The 23,482-nt window shown below is 37.6% G+C and overlaps 2 protein-coding genes across 3 annotated transcripts in view; one reads left to right on the forward strand and one right to left on the reverse strand.

Annotated features, from left to right (window-relative positions):
* Positions 1-10,622, reverse strand: part of LOC141434990 (retinoblastoma-like protein 1) — a 16,498-nt gene extending 5,876 nt beyond the window's left edge. Inside the window, 15 exon segments of the mRNA XM_074097485.1 lie at positions 2,127-2,306; positions 2,817-2,965; positions 3,051-3,164; positions 3,299-3,422; positions 3,729-3,938; positions 4,215-4,425; positions 4,952-5,088; positions 5,090-5,113; positions 6,310-6,392; positions 6,962-7,097; positions 7,710-7,870; positions 8,563-8,753; positions 9,261-9,464; positions 9,770-9,906; positions 10,361-10,622. Coding sequence (XP_073953586.1) covers positions 2,127-2,306; positions 2,817-2,965; positions 3,051-3,164; positions 3,299-3,422; positions 3,729-3,938; positions 4,215-4,425; positions 4,952-5,088; positions 5,090-5,113; positions 6,310-6,392; positions 6,962-7,097; positions 7,710-7,870; positions 8,563-8,753; positions 9,261-9,464; positions 9,770-9,906; positions 10,361-10,498 — 2,199 coding nt within the window. The 5' untranslated portion in view covers positions 10,499-10,622.
* Positions 10,623-11,015: 393 nt separating this feature from the next.
* Positions 11,016-21,607, forward strand: LOC141434992 (putative ribosome-binding factor A, mitochondrial). Of its 2 annotated transcripts, none has more exons than XM_074097490.1 (6): positions 11,016-11,070; positions 11,518-11,722; positions 13,076-13,244; positions 15,675-15,814; positions 20,591-20,851; positions 21,390-21,607. In XM_074097490.1, exons 2-6 carry the CDS (start codon positions 11,558-11,560, stop codon positions 21,561-21,563), a joined length of 909 nt encoding a protein of 302 aa, XP_073953591.1. In that variant the 5' UTR covers positions 11,016-11,070; positions 11,518-11,557; the 3' UTR covers positions 21,564-21,607. The 2 variants fall into 2 exon arrangements, with proteins under 2 accessions (XP_073953591.1, XP_073953590.1); XM_074097489.1 differs by lacking the exon at positions 11,016-11,070 and adding an exon at positions 11,104-11,374.
* The last annotated feature ends 1,875 nt before the right edge of the window (positions 21,608-23,482 follow it).

A 23,482-nucleotide genomic window follows, 5' to 3' on the forward strand; every position in this document is an offset into this window, starting at 1 on the left:
CTTGACCACGTCGCCGCTGGCCGCGCCCGCGCGCTTGCCGCCCACCTCGCACGACACCATCGAGTTTATCGCGTGTAGATCCTGCGACAAGAGAGTACATTTTCTTTCAAAATGTAATTATTTTTTTCTTACAAATTTTATGAGTCAGTTTTGTGACGCCCATACCGAGTGTTTGAAAAAAGAGTCACAAAACTGTCATTTTTGTTTGGGACATTTTTTTTTAACTATTGGAATCGATTGTGCTCTTGGAAAGGTACGCTTTATTGTGAAATTCCCCAACAACCTGTAGCTGCTGTAAGGATGTTTTATAATTTATTGAATCAGGCGTGACTTTTGGAGGTTCATATCTATGAACTAAAAAACAATTACTTTGCTCACTCGTTATGATAACTACGTCTATGCAACAAATGTGTGATCATGCAGCTTTTCTACTCCACACTGGAAGAACACACATAAATCGTGTGATTAAACCAAAGTATGTGATAGTTATAGGTAGTTGCCTCGAAAGTTGAAGTGAACGATTACACACATAGCTGTAGAGTGGAGGAGCTGCATTGACCACATTTGTTGTACAGACATACATATCGTGTATCCAATACTGGTCGGGTGAGCAAATTTAATTGTTTTTAGTTCAAGGTTTTTTGCGTTTCATATAACAGATTTAGGTATGATCTTTATTAAATTAATAATAAAATAATTAGGTGAGTCAGCATCGCATCAGTACCTTGGCGGGGCTGCGGCTGAAGCGGTAGGTGAGGATGCGGGCGGCGGCGCGGCGACGTCGCGGCTTCAGAAGCTGGTGGCGCTCCGACACGCGCTGCCCGCCCGGCGAGCTGCCGCGTCCCCGCGCCCCGCCGGCGCGGCGACAGCCGCACTCCTGCCGACAACACCCATAGCCGCTAGTGTTGACGCTCGATACTCCACTATTGATACTTTTTCGATAGGACTATATAGCGATATAAGCATAAGATATCAAAGTTTTCGTAATTTTTCTGCACAATACTATTCATATAATATATATAATATATCGATAGTTTTGCTTTTACGAGCAAAACCCCCCAATGGTTTTAAAAGACCCATCCAACGATACACCACCCATTATGGGGTTCGAGAAAAAAAAAAAACACCCCCACTACGTCTATGGGAGGTACCCTAAAAATTGTTTTTTTTTACTTTTTTTATTATACCACTGTCGGCGTGACTGATATGTATATTCATTTCAAATTACAGCTTTCTAGTACTAACGGTCTCTGAGCTTAACCGCGGACAGACAGACAGACGGACAGACATGGCGAAACTATAAGGGTTCCTAGTTGACTACGGAACCCTAAAAACAACAGGTACTATAGCATTTATAATAATAGTAGAAAATATGACTGACTTCATGTTTGCTGCACAGATCTATGGATACAAACAATACTAACTTATTTATACGTAGTAAATTGCCTGGCGAAAAAAGGGCATTACCGTATCTTGTGATCATCAAAAACTTGCCATTGTCATCGCTGTTACAAGCCAGTCCTTGATTTTAAAAATATCAAAAACCTTATGTAACGGAACAGACCACTCTTCTTAGTAAGAAGTGAATACGTTACATATACTCACGTTCATATGTCTGCCAGTAAACCGGAGCGCGAACGTCTGCATACATTGCACATAAACTTTGTTGTAAAAGTTGATTAAGTCTCCTCTTTCCGGGGAACCTGCAAGATTGTCACACGCTACAAATAATGAAGCAAACTGAGTATAAATAAGATGTTAGCCTGAATAGTTGCCAAAACTTACTATCTCCGGAGCCCTGTTTGATGAGAACTGATCTGTATACATGATTGTCGGCTAGTGGTCGCTGGCGGTAACACCGCATGATGTCAGCAAATGTCCTCTCAACTGGGTTATTTGGATTATTCGAAACCTGGGAAACAACAAGAACATTGACGAAATACGGTAAGTCGGTACTTAACTCCAAGGGTTGCAAGAGCTTTGTCCTTGGTGCATGGTTGTCAGTAATTTTGCGGCGCGTGATAATCTACACAACTAGCGTTGTGGGAAGCTACCATAAGTTAAGCAACAGGCGAGTGCTTCAAACCGCTGACTTTAATCCGTACGCGGCTAAGTCCATAACGAACCTTGCATATGACGTAGACGGAGCACATGAGTATCTGGTCGAGGTGGCGGTCCTTCATGAGATGCGTCTGCTTCATGATGGAGTGTTCGAGGCATGTCCAGATCTTTCGTTTGAGCTCGTCGTCCGTTAGACGCAGCCGCGTGCATAAGTCGTTCATGCGAACAACGGCCAGACTGTAGAACTGCGAAGATTACAATTGTTTAAAAAAAAAAAAAAAAAACACCTTGAATTTCTTCTGGTTTTAATGGTATTATATAGTGAGACAAATAGACGCACATAATAAAACTATACTTTCAACCAGGCAGGGGCAGTTTTACTATGGTAGACCGGTCACCATTTTATTATTTGTTATTGTAGTGGCAATACAAATACACATTTTTGATAAATTTCAGCTTCTATCCATTACGTTTCTTGAGATACAGCCCTGTGACAGACATACATATAAATGGATTGTGGAAGCCTGGCAATACGGTTCCGTTCTCTTCTCACCTTTTAGGTAAGGAACCCTAAAATAATTTCATTTAAGTGCAGAATCAAATGTTGCTATAATTCTGAACTGTCTAACAAAAACCTTACCTGTTTTGAAATGAATATACAGTATATCGAGTTGACAAATAAGGGATGTCACCAATTCACTACTTGATGTGTATTCATTATTTAAAGTGCAACTGAAATAATTTCAAATATTTACCTTTCTGAAGAAAAGTACTAATGAATTGTTGACTTTTTTTGGCGTCGAGTTCGGCGTCGTATTTGGCGTCGTTTCTCCGTTTGAAGAATTAGGATTTTGTGTGGTTGGTGTTAGAGGCTCTTGCTTTATTACTACATTATTTGGTTGTACTGAAAAAAAAAAGAAAGAAATCAATTACATACTAGCATATCATTTTTATACATGTCGAAAGTGCAAATAGTTATTTTAATTTACCTAGGAGCGACTGTCCGGGTTTGATATTGTCCTTGAAAAGTTGTTTTTTTGCGTGGTCGGCCATGGGCGAAAGGAATCTATCGCCTATCGTCGACACTGGTGACTGCAACCCTGCTGCCAAAACCAATACAGTTGAGATGGTATGTCAACTACTACTGGTAGTTCTAATGCATTTTTTTAACTTAGCGGTCAAAGCGTGATGATCGATGAAAAAATGTAAAAAAACAGGATAAAAAATATCTTACTACCTCTACGTAGCGGTGATTCTTGTACATAGACGTCGGCAGAAGCCGGTATATCTGTCTGCTCCAGTCGCTCCCATAAAGGACTGTCTGACGTCCAAACCAACGACTCTAATACTTCTTCCTCGACCTTAAATAAAAATTGAATTGGTGAACACTTAAAAAATCATTCAAATCACGACCAGCGCGAACATCTACAAGCTAAATATACTGAACTGACGGGTATTCACAGCGTTAAAGTGCTTACTAAGTCCCTGCTAAGCTTGCAAAACCAATGCGCGCTGAGCTTACGAGAGCTCACTGCGTTGAGGAACTTGATGAGGTCCTGGCTAAGTTTGTAAAAGGTGAGCGCACTGAGCTTTACGGGCACTAACGCGTTGTGGTGCTTCATAAGATCACGGCTAAAGTTGAGCGCGCTGAGCTAAAAGTCACTCACCGCATTAAGATGCTTGATAAGGTCCCGACTAAGTTTATCCACGACACACTGAACGACGAGCTCGATAATCTTGTAGAAACTGAGTGCGCTGAGTTGGAACGCGCGTAGCAGCCGCGGGAAGCGAAGCGAGTGTACGCCATATGCGTGTAGGACCAGTTCCGCGCAGCACGCGAACAGTGCCAGCTGGTATTGCTGCTGCGACACCAGTACCTGTGTGCACACAAATGCTCCTTGGATAGCCTTCGACACGGTTTTTTAAATTCTACTTACAACGGCATGTTTCGATCGTCGCAGCTGAATAAAAGAGGAAAATTTACAAAATCTCTTTTACCACGCACTTTCATTGTTACTTGTGTGGGTAAGTTTGCCTGTGGACGAACATTTCCGCGCAATGTTTGAGCACTCTACGAATCAATTGTCAAGGTTGCACAATTGTCAAGGCTGTACTTGAAAAAAAAAAATTAAAAAGAAAAATAATCAGCTAACTTGTAGTGAGATGTGCGGTTTTTTCCTGTGTTCCTCCTTGATGATGTGTTCAAAAATTTTGTAGTAGAGGCACGTGACCATGTTGCATCGGAACTTGACTGTCTCGTTGCTGCAATTGGTCTCTTGCAGGATTGCGCAGAACTGCTCCATCCATCGTGTGCAGGGCTGGATCACACTCGTGTTCACCATTTCCTCCGTCACACCATTCTCACTAAAGAAAATAAAATATGAATTAGATACTAGCAAACCTGTAGGTACCAAAAAATTACATGTGCTACAAATAGAAATAATTGATAAGTTTCTCAAACAAAAAAGAAACAATTATGTAGAATTGTTGCATTTGTAATGATTGCGATATAGGGACCAGAAGTAATGACCCGCCTTTAAGACTTTCTGATAACTAAAAGGTTCTTCGTTTTGCTAGTTATAGGGATGCTGCGCTGAGGTTTGCTCTGGAATGATTCCCATCTTTTGGCGAACCAGAAAGGGGGCTACTACTAAATTCGAACTTCATATCGTGTCGTCCCTCTCACACGTATAAGGCTTGTGGAGGATCCGGAATTATCGTTTGGGAGAGGCTTGAGTCGAACTGTTAAATTATTGTTAATTTTATTATTTTGATCTTCCGAAGAATGCTATTGAGCAGGAAATAGCTTAATCTAATCCCTTCGCGGGTTCATCCACTGTAGCCAGGTAGGCAATAAGGGCCGCCGACGCAGCGCAGGCGCAGTACTCACTGCAGCAGACGCGTCATGTGTGAGGAGGGCAGCGGGCGCGTGTGGTGCAGGTAGGCGGCCAGGCGCGCCAGGCTGTTGGTGGCTTCGGACACCGGTGTGAGCGGCGCGCTTTGTTTTGTTACTTTTTTTGTTAGCGGACGTGTCGGGGCACGCGCGCCCGCTCTGCAACATTACAGTTACCACTTACTAAAGGGCCATCGATAAATTACTTCAAACCAATTTTGCTCAGTTTTAGCTTATGTCACACCTATTGCTATGAATCGCAATTATATTGTTCCTGTCACAAATCGCCTGACCCCCCCTCCCCTCTCAAATGTGTGACGAAATTTATGGATAACCCTGACGACTGGATAGTCCAGTCGTCAGAGAACGTAAAGAAAAAAGTTATCATTCCCATACGCGACCAGGCGTGTCGGGCACGACCGCTCTAACATTACAGTTCACCTAATGCCATCGAAAATCCCAAACTAATTTATAAATGCTAAGTAACTCTGTATGTCTGTCTATTTTGTTACGCTTTCACGTCGAACCCCTCCTCCAAATGTGTGACGAAATTTGGATAATAGAGATATTTTGAAAAAAGGATCAACATAAGTTATCCTTTTGTCCGGTACGGCGTACCGCGCGACTACTTATGATATGCACACTAATGTAATTGACAAATAAATAAATAAACCTGACTACGAAGCTTGAAGTCCCGGCTTCAACCTTTGGTTGAAGCAGATTTTGTTTGAAAAATATGAATGTTTGTTCGCGACTTTTTGAGTGTTTCATTGTATTTAAGAACTATTTAAGCAGTGTTCGGTCTTGTTCAATGTATCAAGTGTAGTTTCTGTCTGATGTGATGATAAATAAATAAATGATGGAGCAGTAAAGTAGTTACCATAAAGCGTGTTTTTTAGTTTTTTATGTATGTATGTATTTTTAACATCCTAATGTACTTTATAAGGTATAAATCAACTGTAAAAATAAATTATGAATATACTAATTGGGCAGAACAATTTATTTAATAAAATGATTAAATACTTTAAAATAATTTCCAAAACAACAAAACTGAGAATTCTTGGCTCGGTCTACAGAGTAAATGTTTTTTTTTTACTTTTGTACAATAAATATACTCTAACGCATTCACTGCCACCGACGCATATATGTATGCGTTTCCGAAACTTCGCTCGCTGTCATAATTATTCACACATTTTGAAGTTGCATTGAATGCATTCAGTATAGAAACCCAGTTCAAAAAATTTCACATCTATAGTAAAAGACATGCAAGCGTTTAAATAAAATAATTTGAAGGGCAGCCTACCCGAAGGACAGACTAAATTATTTGAGCAGCTGTTATAGTTCTTAAGACTTACTGGTCCAAATGTAGCAATAACTTCTGATATTTCATCTCCAGAGACTTTGTTTTTCGTGTTGATGTGCTCATTGGCGTGCTCACCTGAAAATTTTAATAAATTTAAAAAACTACAGTCTTTCATATTTGTGTAAGTATTTTATGAAAATGTACTTGCAATAATACCTTCATTGTATTCTAAAAGACAGGCCAATATTGAATTCATATAGAAATTCTCAGACATTTTTATGAGCAATTTATACAAATGCAAGGCTTAGTTTATGTGACTTATGTCATGTCACACATAATCGAAGAGAGCAAAAGTTCAAAAATGAGGTACTAAAGCACAAATCAATAAACCTTTTTATTAAATTACTGGTTCATTGAAAGGCGTAAAAAAAATAACGATATTCACAGCCTTTTCACAGCTTAGACTATAGAGATCTGTCTCTCCTTCCTGTTTGATTCACAGACAGATAAGTATAGACTACATTGTTTTTTTTAGAAGGTTAAAAAAGTCAGTATCAAAAAGTATTACATCAGCATGTATGTACGAACTCTAAAGACTCCCTCCCACTTCCATCTTTTGCAAGGAAAAATAAGCATTGTCAACCCCTCGTCTTCCGTAATAAATAAATGGATAGCGCTTTTTAAACTGGCTTCATTAAACTTACCTAAAAATATTCGTTCATCGAACTCCCCAACACTTAAAACATAAGTTTCATAAACATTGTTTAATGATTTAAGATTTGCATCAAAGGCTCCAATATCTAACAGGCCCGTTAGCTGCTCACTGTCTCCATTGAGAATCTAAAAATATGCAAAGAAATTAAAGACTATCCAATAGAATGTTACTATAAATTATGCTTTACCTGCGATTATGGATGCGTAAACGACTATACATATCTGCCAATTGAATTAAATTCAGGAATTTACAAAATTCCCAATGGAATTCACGTTAAAATGTGTAGTGTTATGTTGTAGTCTTGTCAGGAACAACTGGGCCAAATTTTATGCACTAGACTCTAGAATAGGTATATAATAGCTACTCAAGATGTCTCGATTTGGTGAGAATGTTATGTTATGATAAAACATATCCTATGTGATATTCCAGTCTTATAGGTATCTACACAACAAACTTCGTCCAAATCTGTCCAGAACACATATTATACACACACTAGACGCCCCTGGCTTCACAAAGGTATACCAATACGATAATGAGTCTAAATCTACTGTATGGTGATTTATATCTAACATTTTCTTGCAACTTATAAACATTCTTCTGACAATTACAATCACAACAAAAAAGAATTACCTATGCGAATACATAGGTGCAGACATTCTGAAATGATGCGTGAACATACATTCCTCGAATTTATTTTTATTTACATGTATAGAAGTAGAATTTGGCATGTACTATACCCCTTTTTCAAAGAATGATTTGATGACCGGCCTCCAACTGTATTCCTTCATGGTAGCTGCCTCAACTGGGAGTCCTTGTTTGATTTCACATAACGTTGATATAATACAAGGTGCCTTCTTTGGGAGTTCAAAGTCATCCTTTAGCCAGTCAGCTGGTAAACCTGAAACAAATATTATTATATCCTTTATCCGTTATCCTTTCTATTTACATACATACATATACATAAAATCACGCCTTTTCCCAACCGGGTAGGCAGGCACATCCTTCCACTTGCTACGATACTGGCATACAACTCTCGCTTCCTCTACATTCATCAATCTTTTCATGCATGCACGTCGGTTTAGAGTACTCCTGACCCGACCTTTCTTCAGAATGTCCCCGATTTGATTGTGGTAGCCTTCCTCTCCCAACTTTCCCATTCACGCTCGTCTTCTAGATCTGTTTAGTCAATCTTTCCTTCTATTTACCTACATACACTGTCATCACCACCTCACCTGGCGCACCTGGGTCACCTATGGTGCTGGCTGAAAATCATGCATTATGCTGAGCCAGTGTCTGATTCACATCACAACCACAATGACACATGCCATCTTACTATCTATCTATACTGTTGTGCTTAATAATAGTCGTCTTGTGTAGTGTTGTCTATTGTTGTGTTGTGAATAAATCTATTTCTTTCTTTCATTTCATCGTTCATGCACCAATTTCTACATTTTTACCATACAACAACAAAACTCACACACTAGACACTGGCCAAATTATCCTCTGATGGGTGGCACCATACTTTTTAAAAAGCTAAACTCCCAACATACACATTGTGATAAATACAAATTTATATTTAATTTTCTTTACCTTTAAATCCAGGGTTAATCAAGTCAATCCTCCGGCTCATGAAAGCATTTGCGAAGACAAAGTCAAGACATGAGAGCAGTATATGGTACATGTCCACAAGATCATCAGCTGATGAGTGGAATTCTCCTTTTACACAAATGTAAAGGCACCATGTGAACTCGAACAATGCATTTGATGTGCATGGTTGTAACCTAGAATTTAATAAAATATGTATGGGAATAAAAAAGTTGTGCATAAATAGTCAACTTTTTTTTTACTCTTAATTACATTTGATTGTTAGCTTAGTACACTTGCTAAGCCAATAATTTAACCACAACACACTAAAAACACCAGTGTTTGTTTATTTTCTGACTTCTAAATGTATGTTTGTACCAAATTGGTCAATTTTCAGGGCTTTCTCACTTAGTAAGCCTATGGCAAGTAATAAATAAATAAATAAAATAAATATCATGGGACAATTCACACCAATTGACCTAGTCCCAAAGTAAGCTTAGCAAAGCTTGCGTTATGGGTAAATATAGTAATTATGATGATCCCTATGGCACTACCTATGTAAGCAACAAGAATACTATTATCTTGTACATTACTCTACTTGGAGTATTTGATGTATTGATCATTGTAAAATGACTCTACCTTAATCATAATCACTATTGACATTAATAAAACTTAGCTCAAATTAAGAAACTATTAAAACTTACTTTGGTTTTTTGCTTTTAGTATTATTCTTCATGGGCTCATTTGTCAATCCTGAGAATATTTCCTGGAAGATTGGCTGGAATTTTCTAAAGAGCACTGTTGACACTGCAAACTTGTGCTCTAGGTGAGATATCCTGTCTTTGAAGTCTGTGGACATGGCTGCCATTTCCATCCAATTTTTGATTTTGTTGAAAAACTGTATCAGACTGTGGACAAAAAACATAAATCTTTAAGAATAAAGAGTAAGAAAATCTTTATTTTGCATAAGTAAGAAGTAGGTACAAACATGTTCATGCTAAGATTTAAAGTTGAAAAAGAGAAAAATAATAAATTAAAAATGAAATACAAATGCGATAAAGGAGTCCACACTCAGCACTTGGTTGTTCTGTTGCTTTCATGTAAACATTTGAAATACATTCACAATACTCACACACAATATTGTAGGACAATTCACCTTGTCGCAAACTAGGATTATGTTAGCAGAAAAAAAAAGTAACAGTTGTATACTAACCTGATGTTGCAGATCCTGAGTAGTCTTGTCAAAGAGACACAATTTCCTTCCACTGCCTTCCCTGTTTGTACTGTGGGAGTGATTGATGTCCGACAAGCAACATACATTGCACAAGCTATCCAGTGTAGAGGGTCTCCCTAAATAAACATGATTATTTGGTAACAAGATAGATTGGTAACAAAGGATTATGCATAATTTTTAATGTACATAATTTAGCATTAGTGATAGCAACAGTATGCCTGTAGAATAGCAAGACATTGGAAACATTATTATACACGTAAAAAGAACAGTGAACTGATATCACTAACCACAACCACACAATTGAAGCAAATCACTAATACTTATAAAAAAAAACAATGTTGAAATACTAACTCTAACCTCAAATCTTACAACTTGATGTTTTGTTTGAAATGTAAAAGCTATAAATAATAATGCTAAACTAACGAGTATTTGAATGTAAAATTGTGAAACAAGGAAAAGTTGACGTAAGGGTAACTGAATTGCACGCATAGAATAACAGTGCTGGATAATAGTTCACCTGATTTACGTTTTATTATGTGTTATTAAATAATTAGCAATGAAAATACTCACATCTAATGTGTAATTACGTTTTATTTCCAGAAATGAGTCCTTGGCTTTTTTTGCAGCTATTGGGTCCACATTTAACGTCGAACACAAATTATCAATCTTTGTTATCCAATTTTCCTCACCATCATCTGGCTTAGACATCTTTATAGAGATGGTTTAATTAATAAAATATGTATGAATTTAATAAGATTTAATAAGAATAAACAATAAAGACACGACTCCGAAGTTGTCCCGATTTTGACAACTATGAATGACAGCTTCTTGGCGGGAAGAATGCGCCTCCACCCACACATCCGCGCCTTTTTTTGGGTTGCGGGTGGTTGTCTATGGAAATCACGAAGCTCATGTGATAGAGTGAGATAGCATTAGCTATACTGACTATATCTATAGTAAATGTGACGATGTTTGTCGGTTGGCTATACTCTAATTTTTTGTGCAATGTGCACATTAAAAAACTGCGGAACCCTAAAAAACCTTTTATTAAAAATACTGTATTTTTCTTTTGGCAACACAGTTGTTTACATGTCGGATGTCGGTGTCATTCTGACAGTCAGGAGCAGGCTGCAGGGCTACTTACTACGAAACTTGAAACTCAAAGTTCGTATCGTACCGTCTCTCTCGCTCTCGTATTAAATAGTGTAAGTGTCAGAGGAACCGCACGCCACAAACATCGTGTTTCGTAGTACTGCTGCTACGAAATGCGAAAATTTGAAGTTCGTATCGTACCGTCTCGCTGTCGCGAGTGAGAGGGCCGGAATGATACGAACTAAGAGTTATGAATTTCGTAGTAGCTCCTCAGATGTAATTTTGAAGGGAAGGAAGAGTGAATTTATTTATTAATTGTTTTTTTGCAGTTAAATCATAGTCATAGTTCTTCATAGTTAAAATATCAATTTATTAAGAAGTTGTAGATTAAATCAAAATGTTTCGTAGATTTTATTATACATCGAGTATCTCTTTTAGTATAAAGAAGCAAGGCATTAAACTTATGAAAATGGTCAACCCGAAAGCAAAAAAGTATTTACAATCAGTATTTTTATTATTATTGTTACCATAATTATAGTTGTGTTTTTATGTATACAGCGTCCAAGTCCTTCTATTTTACTATATAATTTTAATTCTGGCTTGTGACTTATAGGTTATATGTTGTTATTTTGTAGACAATTTTACCCAGCTATATATGATGACGGAATTAGCAGCATGCCCAGCGTAAAAAGTTTAACTAAAGTTAAACACGAGCCAGGAAAGCGCGGAGAGCGACGAATTGCGATGCTTAATAAAATGTTCATGAAGAATATTACCGATCTAATGTCCACAGGCACTGTAGCCATGAATGTGGTTGGTCATGGCATTGAAATATCTAAAGTAAGTATTTAATCTGCTCTATTACGTTACAAACTGTCATAAGTTCAATAAGAACTCTGCAACAAAGATCTTAATGAATGTGGAAACAAAATGAAACACAGCTTTCTTGCAAAACATGTTTATCTGTTGTCTGTGGTTTTTGATTTGTATTTTGTGGTTAAAGCTCTAATAATATAAAGCTAATAATAATAATAATTTAGTAGTTAATAATGTACACAAAATAAAGTGCCTAAGAGGCCAAACACCACCCAAGTTCATTTAGATCTTTGTCATACTCTATTGGTCTCCCTCATCCACAACACACTTCATACCTATGTACTACTATTATTGTTTAAAAATAGAGTAGAGTACACATGTAGGTATTTATATTTTGAAGTAATGGTTTTTTTAAACTTTATTAGTAGGTAAGTGTAAATGCAAATTGATTCCTAATTTATGTTTGCAGACACAAGTATACTATATACATCAGTACATCATACTGCCTGTGCTCTGGCACAGAACTTCTCAGTATATGAGGGCTTGCACCATAGTTCCCACATGAGTTCAGTGCAGATTGGGAATTTCACACACACATCAATAGTGAATTGTTATCAACATGCACTTTTTATACATATTTGTAATCATTTATCCAAGTTATAAACAAATAAACAACTAAAATTTGTTCAATAGATTTGGCTGTCCGTTGTTCACATTGATTAGAAAAAATCCATTTTAAATAACTAAAATGACGTTGCTATGTTAACAAATGTCACAGGAAGGTTATAAGTATTTAATTATTAACAAATAAATTAATAATGTCATTTGACATATATTGTTTTAAAAAATATATATGGGCGAAAAAGGTTTTGTACCGTAAAGAGATATCCAAAGGTATAATCCTAAGAAGGTAAGTATTTATTTTATAGTTAAGAACAAAAGTGAATACCTATTCAAATGTATTTGTTTTTTCTGCCAACCATACCCTTTGCTATGAAAAGTGCATGTTGATAACGATCATGAATCTCTACAAAGGTGTGTACAGGTTTCCTTGTGAAGTTTTCTTTCACTGAACTCAGAAAACCTAAAAAAAAAAAAAAACTCAAAAAAACTCAAGAGGTGCAAGCCTGGACTTAAAACCGCAACTCTCTGCTTGAGAGGCAATAGGGCAGACAAAAAAGCTACCATGGCTTCAAATATATAAATCTTTAATTTTAGGGGCTGTTTGACCCATTGATTAATTTTATTTGACAGATAAATGTGATGCTGTCTCCAACTATTCAAACAAAACAAACAGAGATGACATCACATTTATCAGTCAGATAAATTTAATCAATGGATGGTGTAACAGGGGGTTAATCTCTTGTTTATTATTAGGTGAAAGTTACACCAGACTTCCAGACTGTCAATGTGTTCTGGGTGTGCAAGGGAGACTCAACTGATGCAGAGACCGAGGAGCTACTGAATAAAACTGCGGGGCCCCTAAGAGCTGAGTTATCCAGTCTTCGAGTCATGGGCATAGTACCGTATATACATTTTGTTAAAGGTACGTAAGTTGGTTGACACATTGTGATCGGTAGGATTCCATACCATAAAAAGAAAATAGACAGAAGCCATTTATATAAAAAGAAAAAAAGAAACCTTCGTAAGTTTTTTTTTTAAGGCTTAAGTGCACTTTTTTGACTATGCCAGCCTCATTGAAAGACTCAATGTCCACATTCATCAAACACTCCTATTGCGACGTCCAGATTATCTGGCTGCAAAGGAGTGCTTGATGAACCTGTAAATTCGTACTGCATCTGCCGATACCAGACAACTCAAAATAACATTCACTGCACCATTGAATAGGTCCAAATCACTCAACCACCTCTCGCGGATATCCTTAGTCAATACACACTCCACCAAAAAATGTATTAAGTCCTCAATCTTATTACAATCTGTGCACATGGGGGATTGAATTACTTTCATCATATTTAAAAATTTATTCAATGGAACATGTCCTGACCGCACTCGAAAGGCTCACACAAGTAAATCCCTGGGGAATCTGGCACAATCAAACCAGGGCACCCTGAAAATTTTGTTCTGTATTGTGTTGTACCAGATACCTTTTGTTTTTGACATCAAATTGAATGACTCTTGCCACATATCTGAGCATTTATTCCTCGCAAGTGTCATCAATTCCGTACCATATGGTTTACATAGGAGTTCCATGCCATCTGTCACTGCCGTTTTAGCCACTCTATCTACTTGCTCATTACCTGCTACTCCAACATGAGACGGTATCCATTGGATAACCAATGTAACACCATCAGAGCGCAATCCGTGCATAAGTTTTAATTATGTCGTAGGCTATCGGCATTCCTTGGGACCCCGAGGTACACCGAGCCAGATGTTGAAGCGCCCTTTTAGAATCTGATAGTATTACGACTTGGTTTTTTCCAATGGATTTAACATAGATTAGTGCTTCATACATCGCTACTAGCTCCGCTCTCATAATTTAGATTTTGTTGTCCATCTGTCCACTTTTTGTTAATTCGTATGACAATATAGGCCACACGCGACGATATGCTGCCAAGTTCTGTTACGCGCCTCTCAAGATTGCGCCCCACTATAAATCCCACACCGCCATACGCAGAGTTTTCCTCACCTCTAAAGTAAAACAGGTCACCAGACCGGAGCCTCACAGTGCCCTCCCCCTGTCGTCTGGTCTCGCTCAGTCCGACTATGTCGTAGTTTATTAGTCCTAGTTCTTTCTGTATCTCTTCCAGTCTCGCCTCGTCTCTCAGAGTCCTTACATTATATGTTGCCAGGGTCAGTTTGGTTTGGCAGCCTGATCGTACCCAGAGATTCTTAGCACCCCCTTCCCCGCCAATACCGTAACCGCTGCCGTGGATCAGGCTAGTGGGGCTGCTGGGGACTGGGGGCCGTGGTAAGGTTGTACTGTTCATGGTTGGAGGTTCTTAGCCCGATACCCACCACGTCGGCCACACGTCTTGGCGGGTTTCACACTTTCAGGAAATATTTCCGTTTCCTAGGCTTGTGTCAACCTGGTCGGGTTACTTAACCGCCGCCCGTGCTCGGCGTTGTCCTTCGATTGGCACCACCCAGGTAGCACGTGTAGGGATTTTAAAGGTTTACACCTACGGACGTGAAGGACGTTCACCCCCCAATTATAACAAATTAATACATTGTCTCTGAATACGATTTAAAGGATACGATTTACCTTACTCATGAATCGAATCGGTTGTAGATCATGTTGAAATAAATCGATTAAAAAAATCGCTAGATCGTATCCAATTGAATCGATCTTCATAAAAATCGAATCGTAACGTGCATCCCTATTATGGTATCTACGACTCGAAACAATTATGTGTTGAGGCCAACAGCTAACTATGTAGGTATAAGACATTGTAATGGTTGTAATGTACCTACAATGTTTTTAGGGTTCCGTAGCCAAAATGGCATAACAGAACCCTTATAGTTTCCCCATGTCTGTCAGTCTGTTCTTCTGCGGCTTTGCTCAGAGACTCTGTGCTAGAAAGCTGTAATTTTGTATGTAACAACTATTCCGACAAAAAGGTAAAAAAAAAAAAATAGGAGATGTTTTTCGATTCAGTGATCTGTTTGCGAAATATTTAACTTTAAATTGCAAATTTTCATTAAAATCGAGCATCCACCCTCTAAAAGTCACAGTTGGTTTGAAGTTTTTTTTAAATTTCGTTATGGTTATATCAAATTAACAAGGAAAACTATTACGCCTAAGTCTGCTTGAGAATTACTTATTAATAGTTTAAGAGTAAGTAGCAGCTTATAAAATATACCTAGTTAGTATATGAAAAATTCCCTACAAAATGCAAAATCCTTAGATTTTTTTTAATAGCTACCTACGGGAGCCTACCCTGAGCGTATCGGACATGCTCTTGTCCGGTTTTTGTACTTTATTCTTAAATAATATTCACCATAATTTGTATCATAGATCGCCAAGAAGCACAGATAGTTGACTTGGACCGGCGACTTGCTATAGCTGACTATGGAGAAGATTACGAACAAACGGATCTTGGTCATCTGCTCAAGTCAGAATTCACTCTCAATACAAAACTGTCGCCTGAAGTGAAGGTATCTATTTCATCTTTTGCTTTTTAACCTCCGGCGCAAAAAGAGGGGAGTTATGAGTTTGACGCCAATGTCTGTATGTCTCTCTGTCTGCCTTTGGTAACGTAGCTTTCAAACGGATGGATTGATTCCGATGCGGTTTTTTCTTTTAGCGAGTTTCCTTGCGGTAGTTATTTGCTTCTTTTTTCTTATTTAAGAGTTACACTCTTGTCGGTGTAGTCGATGAATTAACCACCGATACGATATAACGGCTACCTTCTCTTTTATTTGCTTTGTATAATATTTTCTCGGTTTCCCTCTTTTTCGCTCCCTTTCCACTTTTCCTTCTAAGATGACATTTATGAACTCATCATGTCGTAATCAATCAATCGATCAACCAAATTAAAAAAAAAACACAAAATAAAATATACATATATTATCAGTTCAGCCGTTTTTGAGACGACAATGTCGGGGTTTTTCGACTTTTGTAAGTTGGTTATATTATATCCAACTTAATTACTCAACTATCAGCATACTATGCTACTTTAAACATTAATACACTCATCATCATCCTTTCATAGGGTAACGTCCCACCGCTGGGCGCAGACTTGGAAATATTTAACGCTAGTGTTTACCCGCGGCTTCGCACGCGTCTATTATTAGATACAGCGGTTGAATTGGGATGTCCCAATTTAAGACAACATGTAATAAATCGAAAACCATTTGGAGTAATAGGCTTTATGAAGCGTTTTCAGAAATCAGAGTCCAAAAATGTGATAAACTGAATTAAATAAACAAAATTTAAGTAATGACCCACATTTGACCCCTGCAGTGTCCCGTTACAAAAGCAGTTATAAAGCAGGTCTACACTCTTAAGCAAATTGACAGTTTGAAATGTTGCTGTCCTGCTTATAATAGCAAAGATAGAACTTTACTCACATGATGCGCACCCGGCCTTAAACAGTTGTCATTTATCGTAAAGTCCGAAATTAATACGAGTATTTCCAATGTATTTTTAAAAATTAAATTATTAAATTACTACGTTACAAGTAAATACAAAAGAATTTAAATATCAGATTTTAATAAAAAATATATTTATATTTACTATCACACCATTAAATAAACATAGGAATATCGAAGCTAAAAGAAGAGAAATAAATAAAACTATTTGTCATGGTTCATTTAGGACCCTAAGCCGTGCTTAAATTATTGACAAATTGTAATACCACAGATTATGTTATGTACGACCTGAATTTTTCTAGGCAATGGAACGTGGCTGTCTCACTGTGACGTCATCAAGCGTATTTCGTAAAAAAAATATAAAAATTAAATACTCATCCAAATTCAAAATTAATGAAAATGGTATCTTAAAATATCCTACTCTTTCCAAAATAAAATAAAAAATATAGGTTATTTTTTTTGGTGCATCCCAATTGAAATTCCAGGATTTCACAAAATCGTAGTTTTTGATGAAGTTGCATTATAAACAACAGTGCCTCATGACTAATGATTATTAAAGTAAAATCCCGGAATTTCAATTAAACTTGGTTCTAGTTATATCATAAAATTTACCTATTGTGAAAAAATTGTACTACTGGACGAGATTAGGTACGGTGGTTTACATAATCTATAGTAGACTAACTTTTCCGGATTCCGAAGCAAAAATGTCAAAAACGGAACCCTTATAGTTACGCCATGTCCGTCTGTCCGTCCGTCCGTCCCTGGCTTTGCTCAGAGATTATCAGTGCTAGAAAGCTGTAATTTTGCACGGATATACGTACCAACTCTCTGCCAGACATCGGGCTACTTGGCGACGCGTCGCGAGAGCAGCAATGGCACAGGAATCGATTGACCGAAGCATGACCACGACCACTCTGTCAAGAGTGAACGACTCAGAAGAGAAGAGACGTACCAACTATGCCGACAAAATGTTAAAAAAGAAAAAAAAATGTAATTCCTATATAGAAACAAATTGAGTCATGACTCAGGGTGGAACCTTTTATTTCACTATGATTTCTTTGACAAAAGTATGAGATGTCAACATGACATTAGTAGCACAGAGGTTCCACCCTGGGTCATGATTCAATTTATTCGACTGTACCTGCCGAAAGTTGAGGTGTTTTTTTTTCTCGTCTAACCCTGTGGTGTGGGGTATCGTTGGATAGGTCTTTTACATCATTGGAGGGTTGTCAAGACGATTTTTCGATTCAGTGATATATTTACGAAATATTCAACTTTAAAGTGCAAATTTTCATTAAAACCGGCCGTCCCCCCTCTTCTAAAAGCTAAACTGATTGTTTGAAAAATTTGGTAAAATTCATGATGGTATAAGTAGGTATATCAAAACAAGGAAAACTATCTTGGGCGTGTCCGACACGCTCTTGGCCGCTTTTTTCTTGTCTTCGAATCCAGTCACATGCCTGGTAGGGGCTACCATGACGTCACAGGAATACAAAGACATTAATGGCTATCTGACTCACTTATTTTTATCTTTCTTCCGACAACGAAGCCGCAATTGTGTTCTAGGTTAATTGTTCGACGTATTGTGATTGTGAATCATTTCATAGTACCGATAGCTTAGAAATGTAAGAATTTCTAGACCACGCGGGAATGTAAAGTACATTCCTAGTAGGTAGAATAACTAAAATAGTTTTTTGGCGTTTGCGTGTGAATTTTTGTTGAGTCGAACGATTAATCATTTTTTTTTAGCAGGAGCATTTCTTGATATAGAAAATTTTACAGGCTTTAAATACCTACTAAAAACTTTACACATCTAAAGTTTCAAAAATATGTACCATCAGCCAAATATGTGGTCTACAACCCTAAAGTTGATAATCGTTTTGCATGTCATAAAACAATAATGCCAATAGACGTTTCTGTCAACTTGAAAGTTCGACTTTAGCGACATATTCATTTCATAGGAACTTGTTGAAAAATTGATAGACCACTTATTTGGCTGATGGCTATTCCGATATGTAATAAGGCCGTGGTAACATATTTTTGAGTGGTTCGGTTAGATCTGTGGTTAGATAAATATTTTTGCACTGGACTGTACTATGTAGCATGTACAGTCGAACAAATTGAATCATGACCCAGGGTAGAACCTTTTAATAATTAACTTCACTATGATTTCCTTGACAAAAGTATGAGATGTCAACATGACATTAGTAGCACAAAGGTTCCACCCTGGGTCATGATTCAATTCGTTCGTTCGACTATACCTACCTAGCGGCTACTAATAATACTAATTACACCTGTGAAACGAATCATACCTACATAACAATCGGTCGTTTACCTTGTTGTTGATTGCCGATGTTTACAAAAACCGGCCAAGTGCGAGTCGGACTCGCGCACGAAGGGTTCCGTGTCCCTACCATTATCTATACATCATTAGACATTATCAAAAAATGGCAAAAATCACGATTACTGTATTGGAGCCCCCTTAAATTTTTATTTTGTTTTAATTTAATTATTTATTTTTAAAGTGAATATACAACTAAATATTCTGTGAATATTTCAAGCGGAAACATGTTGTCGGTATTAAAATCACGTTTGTTGTATGGGAGCCCCCCTCAAATATTTATTTTATTCTGTTTTTAATATTTATTGTTATAGCGTCAATACATCATATGTGAAAAAAATTCAAGTGTCTGGCTATTACGGCTCAAGAGATAGAGCTCTGTGACAGACGGATGGACATACAGACAGACAGACAGCGGAGTCTCAGTAATAGGTTTCCGTTGGCGCCCTTTGGATACGGAGCCCTAAAAATACCAAAAATATTTTTATAAAGTTGGTATAAATAACAACACATTTACCCCCTGTTTCATCATCCATTGATTGAATTTATTTGACGGATAAATGTGATGCCGTCTCTGTTTGTTTTGGTCAAATAGATGGAGACGGCATGTCAAATTAAATTAATCAATGGGTGGTGAAACAGTCCATTAATCTCGTTTTTAACTCCCAACTCAAAGAGGGGTGTTGTCTGTCTGTGGCATCGTATATAGCTCTCAAACGAATGGACCGATTTCGATGCGGTTTTTTACGCGAATACGAATTTCCTTGCGGCGGTACTTACTTAGCTATATGGTTGAACTTGATAATAATCGGTTCAGCCGTTTTTGAGATATCAAACTTTGAAATGACATTGTCGGTGCTTTTCTAACTTTTTTAAGTTGGTTAGGTTATTTGATCTGTCTATCAAGTGCAGAGATTGGATAATTTGGCTACCTACGATGATTAGTATTTTTTATTTGGCAAAAAACATGGCCTTATTCTAATAAGTCTTACAATATTATGCACTTGGTAGGGTATGGCCACAATTATAATAATGTTATCTACTTCATATTAGGTGATTCTAGTAACGGGTACGGGTTACATCTGTTGGGATTTAATATGTGTGTAGGTACCACAAAGTTGTGGTAGTCTAGTGGTTTGACATATGGTCTCTTAAGCAGAGGGTCGTGGGTTCGAGCTAAAGAGCACCTTTGAGTTTTAGGAATTTATGTGCGAAATCACCTTTGAAATTAACCATCAACTTCACGGTATAGGAAAATATCGTGAGGAAGCCTGCACACACTTGCCAATAAATTCAATGAAGTGTGTGAAGTACCCAATCCGAACTGGGCTTGCGTAGGAATTACAGCCCAGACCTGTCATGGGACGTTTATATATAGGCTGAGCGAGACGATATAGGTACTACAAATAACTACAGCAACATTTCATATTCCTTACCTTACAATTTTTGATGTATGCATCATGAATGTCAGTACGTTATTGCTCCAATAATACTTGCAGGCGAAGATAAAACAAATAGAAGACCGATTACCAGTAGAAGAAGAAATAATCCCAGAGATGACGAACAACGTGTACGGTTTAGACCACGCCAAGATTTTAAGTAGGCTGCTGGCAGCTAGGAAGAGGAGTGCAGACGCCTGGAGGAATGTTGACGTGGATAATACTGTGATATCGTATAGGACAGACCAATCGTCAACAAGAGTGGTGGATAAAGAACCGAGCCAAAAGCATGAGCTTGCAGATTTCCTGTTGAAACGAAAGGTAAAACTCTAGTTGAAACTCGCTAACACGTGTTAGGAAAAGGACAGCATTCCTTTGCTCGTAGCGAATCGTTTTGTGCATGAATGAGATGAATGGTGTCAGTGATGAGTATAAGAGACGATTCTTCGAAATATGTAGCTTGTTGATCACTGAATGGATGAAAGAAATCGGATAGCTAGGTATTAGTAGTCTTACTTCTCGAAGGTTTCTAGGGACTACATTAATAATGATTGGTTATTGAACATAGATAATAAGATAATATTTAATTTAAAATAAATAGTTCATAAGTCAAATACGAATATAAAGAAGCGATTATATTTATTTATTACGTTATATGCGATACCCCTATTCTTCGACCAGCAGCGATTTGTTACACAGTATGATAATACTTTTATTATTATATTAATCTGTCCTTGATGACTATAGGGGCTTAAAATAGGGTGCTATCCCTGACATCTACAATTCATACGATCCCCTAATCAATCTATTATCAAATAAAAATCATTTGGCTTTGTGTAAAATTGGAATGTGGTTTCAGATTCAACAGAACAAACTTCACAAAGAACTGAGGGAATCTCGTGACAATTTGGTGCTAGAGGAGCGTCATCTCGACGAGGAGGAGTATTGGAGTGATGATGATTACTATGAGGATGATGATGATGACTTATACGAAGAGCCACGACGTCCGGAGCAGGATACTGTATGGCGATAATAGTTTTCAAATGTTTTTTTAATTATAAGTAGCTAATGACCATTTGCATATCGTTTTCATTGAAGAAGTTGTCCTGAGCTAATGACCATTTGCATATCGTTTTCATTGAAGAAGTTGTCCTGAGTTTTTCAGTGGATTAAACTATAGAAATTTACGTATGTAGCAAAGTTACTTGACACAATTATTTTTAAACAAAGTAACTACTAGTTTCGTAAGTACCGGCAAACAAATGATTCGTTGTATCTTAATTTCGCCTTACGGCACAAATTTAGGCCGTGAACTGGACGCCAGCGACAAGCGACATGATCAGCGACGCGGCGCGAGCGACGGCGCGGTGCCGCAGAGCTGTTCTCGACGCCAGCGCTTAGTAACTATTAATTAGATCGCTTAGTAACCAGCAGTGAAGTGACGAAAGTGTGAGCAATGTTAATATCAACTGCGTCGTGACCATTTAAATAGCTCTTCTTTTCGCCAAGTTACTTTACTTATTATGAGCAAACGAAAATGTGAAAACTGAAATTATCAAGATGAAAGGCGGAACAATTATTACAATACCTAGCTATTATTACAATAGAATCGATGTAGATACTTTTGATGACATCCTTTAAAATACCAAATCAGATTCCGAATTAAACTATTATTATGAACGAGTAATATCGCCAGCAGAAGAATTTCGTACTTTGCGTCGTAAAACACAATAATTCAAAGAACATCATGTGCCACCACTACGTCGCTGCGTATGGAGCAACTGGAGCCAGAAAGCTCGTGTCTCACCGCAGGTTACCGCCCGCATCGCTGTGGTCAAGGAAAGGTTCATTCAAGCCTATACTATACATACATTTCAATTTCAATTCAATTCAATTTATTTATTTCAAATAACAATGTACATTGTGTTTGAAGTTACAATACATGCCCAAATTATTTAACAAGTCGTGAACGTGTCGCTCGCGCCGTCGCCGGCGCCGCATCACAGGTTGCGTCGCTTGTCGCTGCCGTCCAGTCCGCGGCCTTATAGGTAGTTATCATAATTTTAACACTTTTTTTTATTTAGTAAACAAATATTTTTTACTTGATAGAGCAGGTGCAATCAAATTAATAAAGTACTTATATCAGAGAAGTTGAATGTCAAAACAGATCACTCAAATGACCTTTTGCCGATAATTATAATCGTCAAGCATTTATTCAAGCTGGAACTTACTCGATCTTGTATTATTATAATGAAGCAAGGGTTGTTTGTTGTTTTTGATGAACCATAATGCGGCATCACAAAACCTAACGTACCTATATAATAATACTTAGGTATGTACTTATTTTATTGTAGCTTCACTAGCTTTAGCTAGCTTAGCCTTACGAATGCTGTGGAGGCGTTATAGAAAATATCGAGAGGTATACTCCTACTCTTGCAATTGTATTTTGTGCAATGGAGATAGTTACATTGCGATAAAAAAACCGGCCAAGTCGGACACGCGCACCGAGGGTTCCGTACATGTCTAAGTAATAGGAAAATGAGGTAAAATGAAAAAAGCGCCCAAGAGCGAGTCGGACTCGCGCACTAGGGTTCCCTAAAAATTCATAAGCCAGCAATATACTTAATAGTAACAAAATAAAATAAATAAATATAGTTGAAATAGTTTTTAGTGACAAAAAAGTGTATTTTTATAAAAAAAGCTTCTTGTTGCTGTGATCTTCGGATGTGAGGCTTTACTTTTTTCCCAATTTCGTAATACCGGAAGTACGCTTTAAGCACAGACTTAGGGTTTTTGTATGAAAATACGCTTTCAAGAAATCGTATGTCAAAAGCAAATATACCTACGGCTACACGCTGGGGTGGACAGTTGACACTTGACAGTGGTTCAATGAGGGCTATCGTTTTTTGTCTCACTAGATGGCGCACTGTTGCGTGAGGTTTTTAAGTATGG

Source organism: Choristoneura fumiferana, chromosome 14, assembly GCF_025370935.1.
Source record: "Choristoneura fumiferana chromosome 14, NRCan_CFum_1, whole genome shotgun sequence".
In the NCBI taxonomy this organism is placed as follows: Eukaryota; Metazoa; Arthropoda; class Insecta; order Lepidoptera; family Tortricidae; genus Choristoneura; species Choristoneura fumiferana.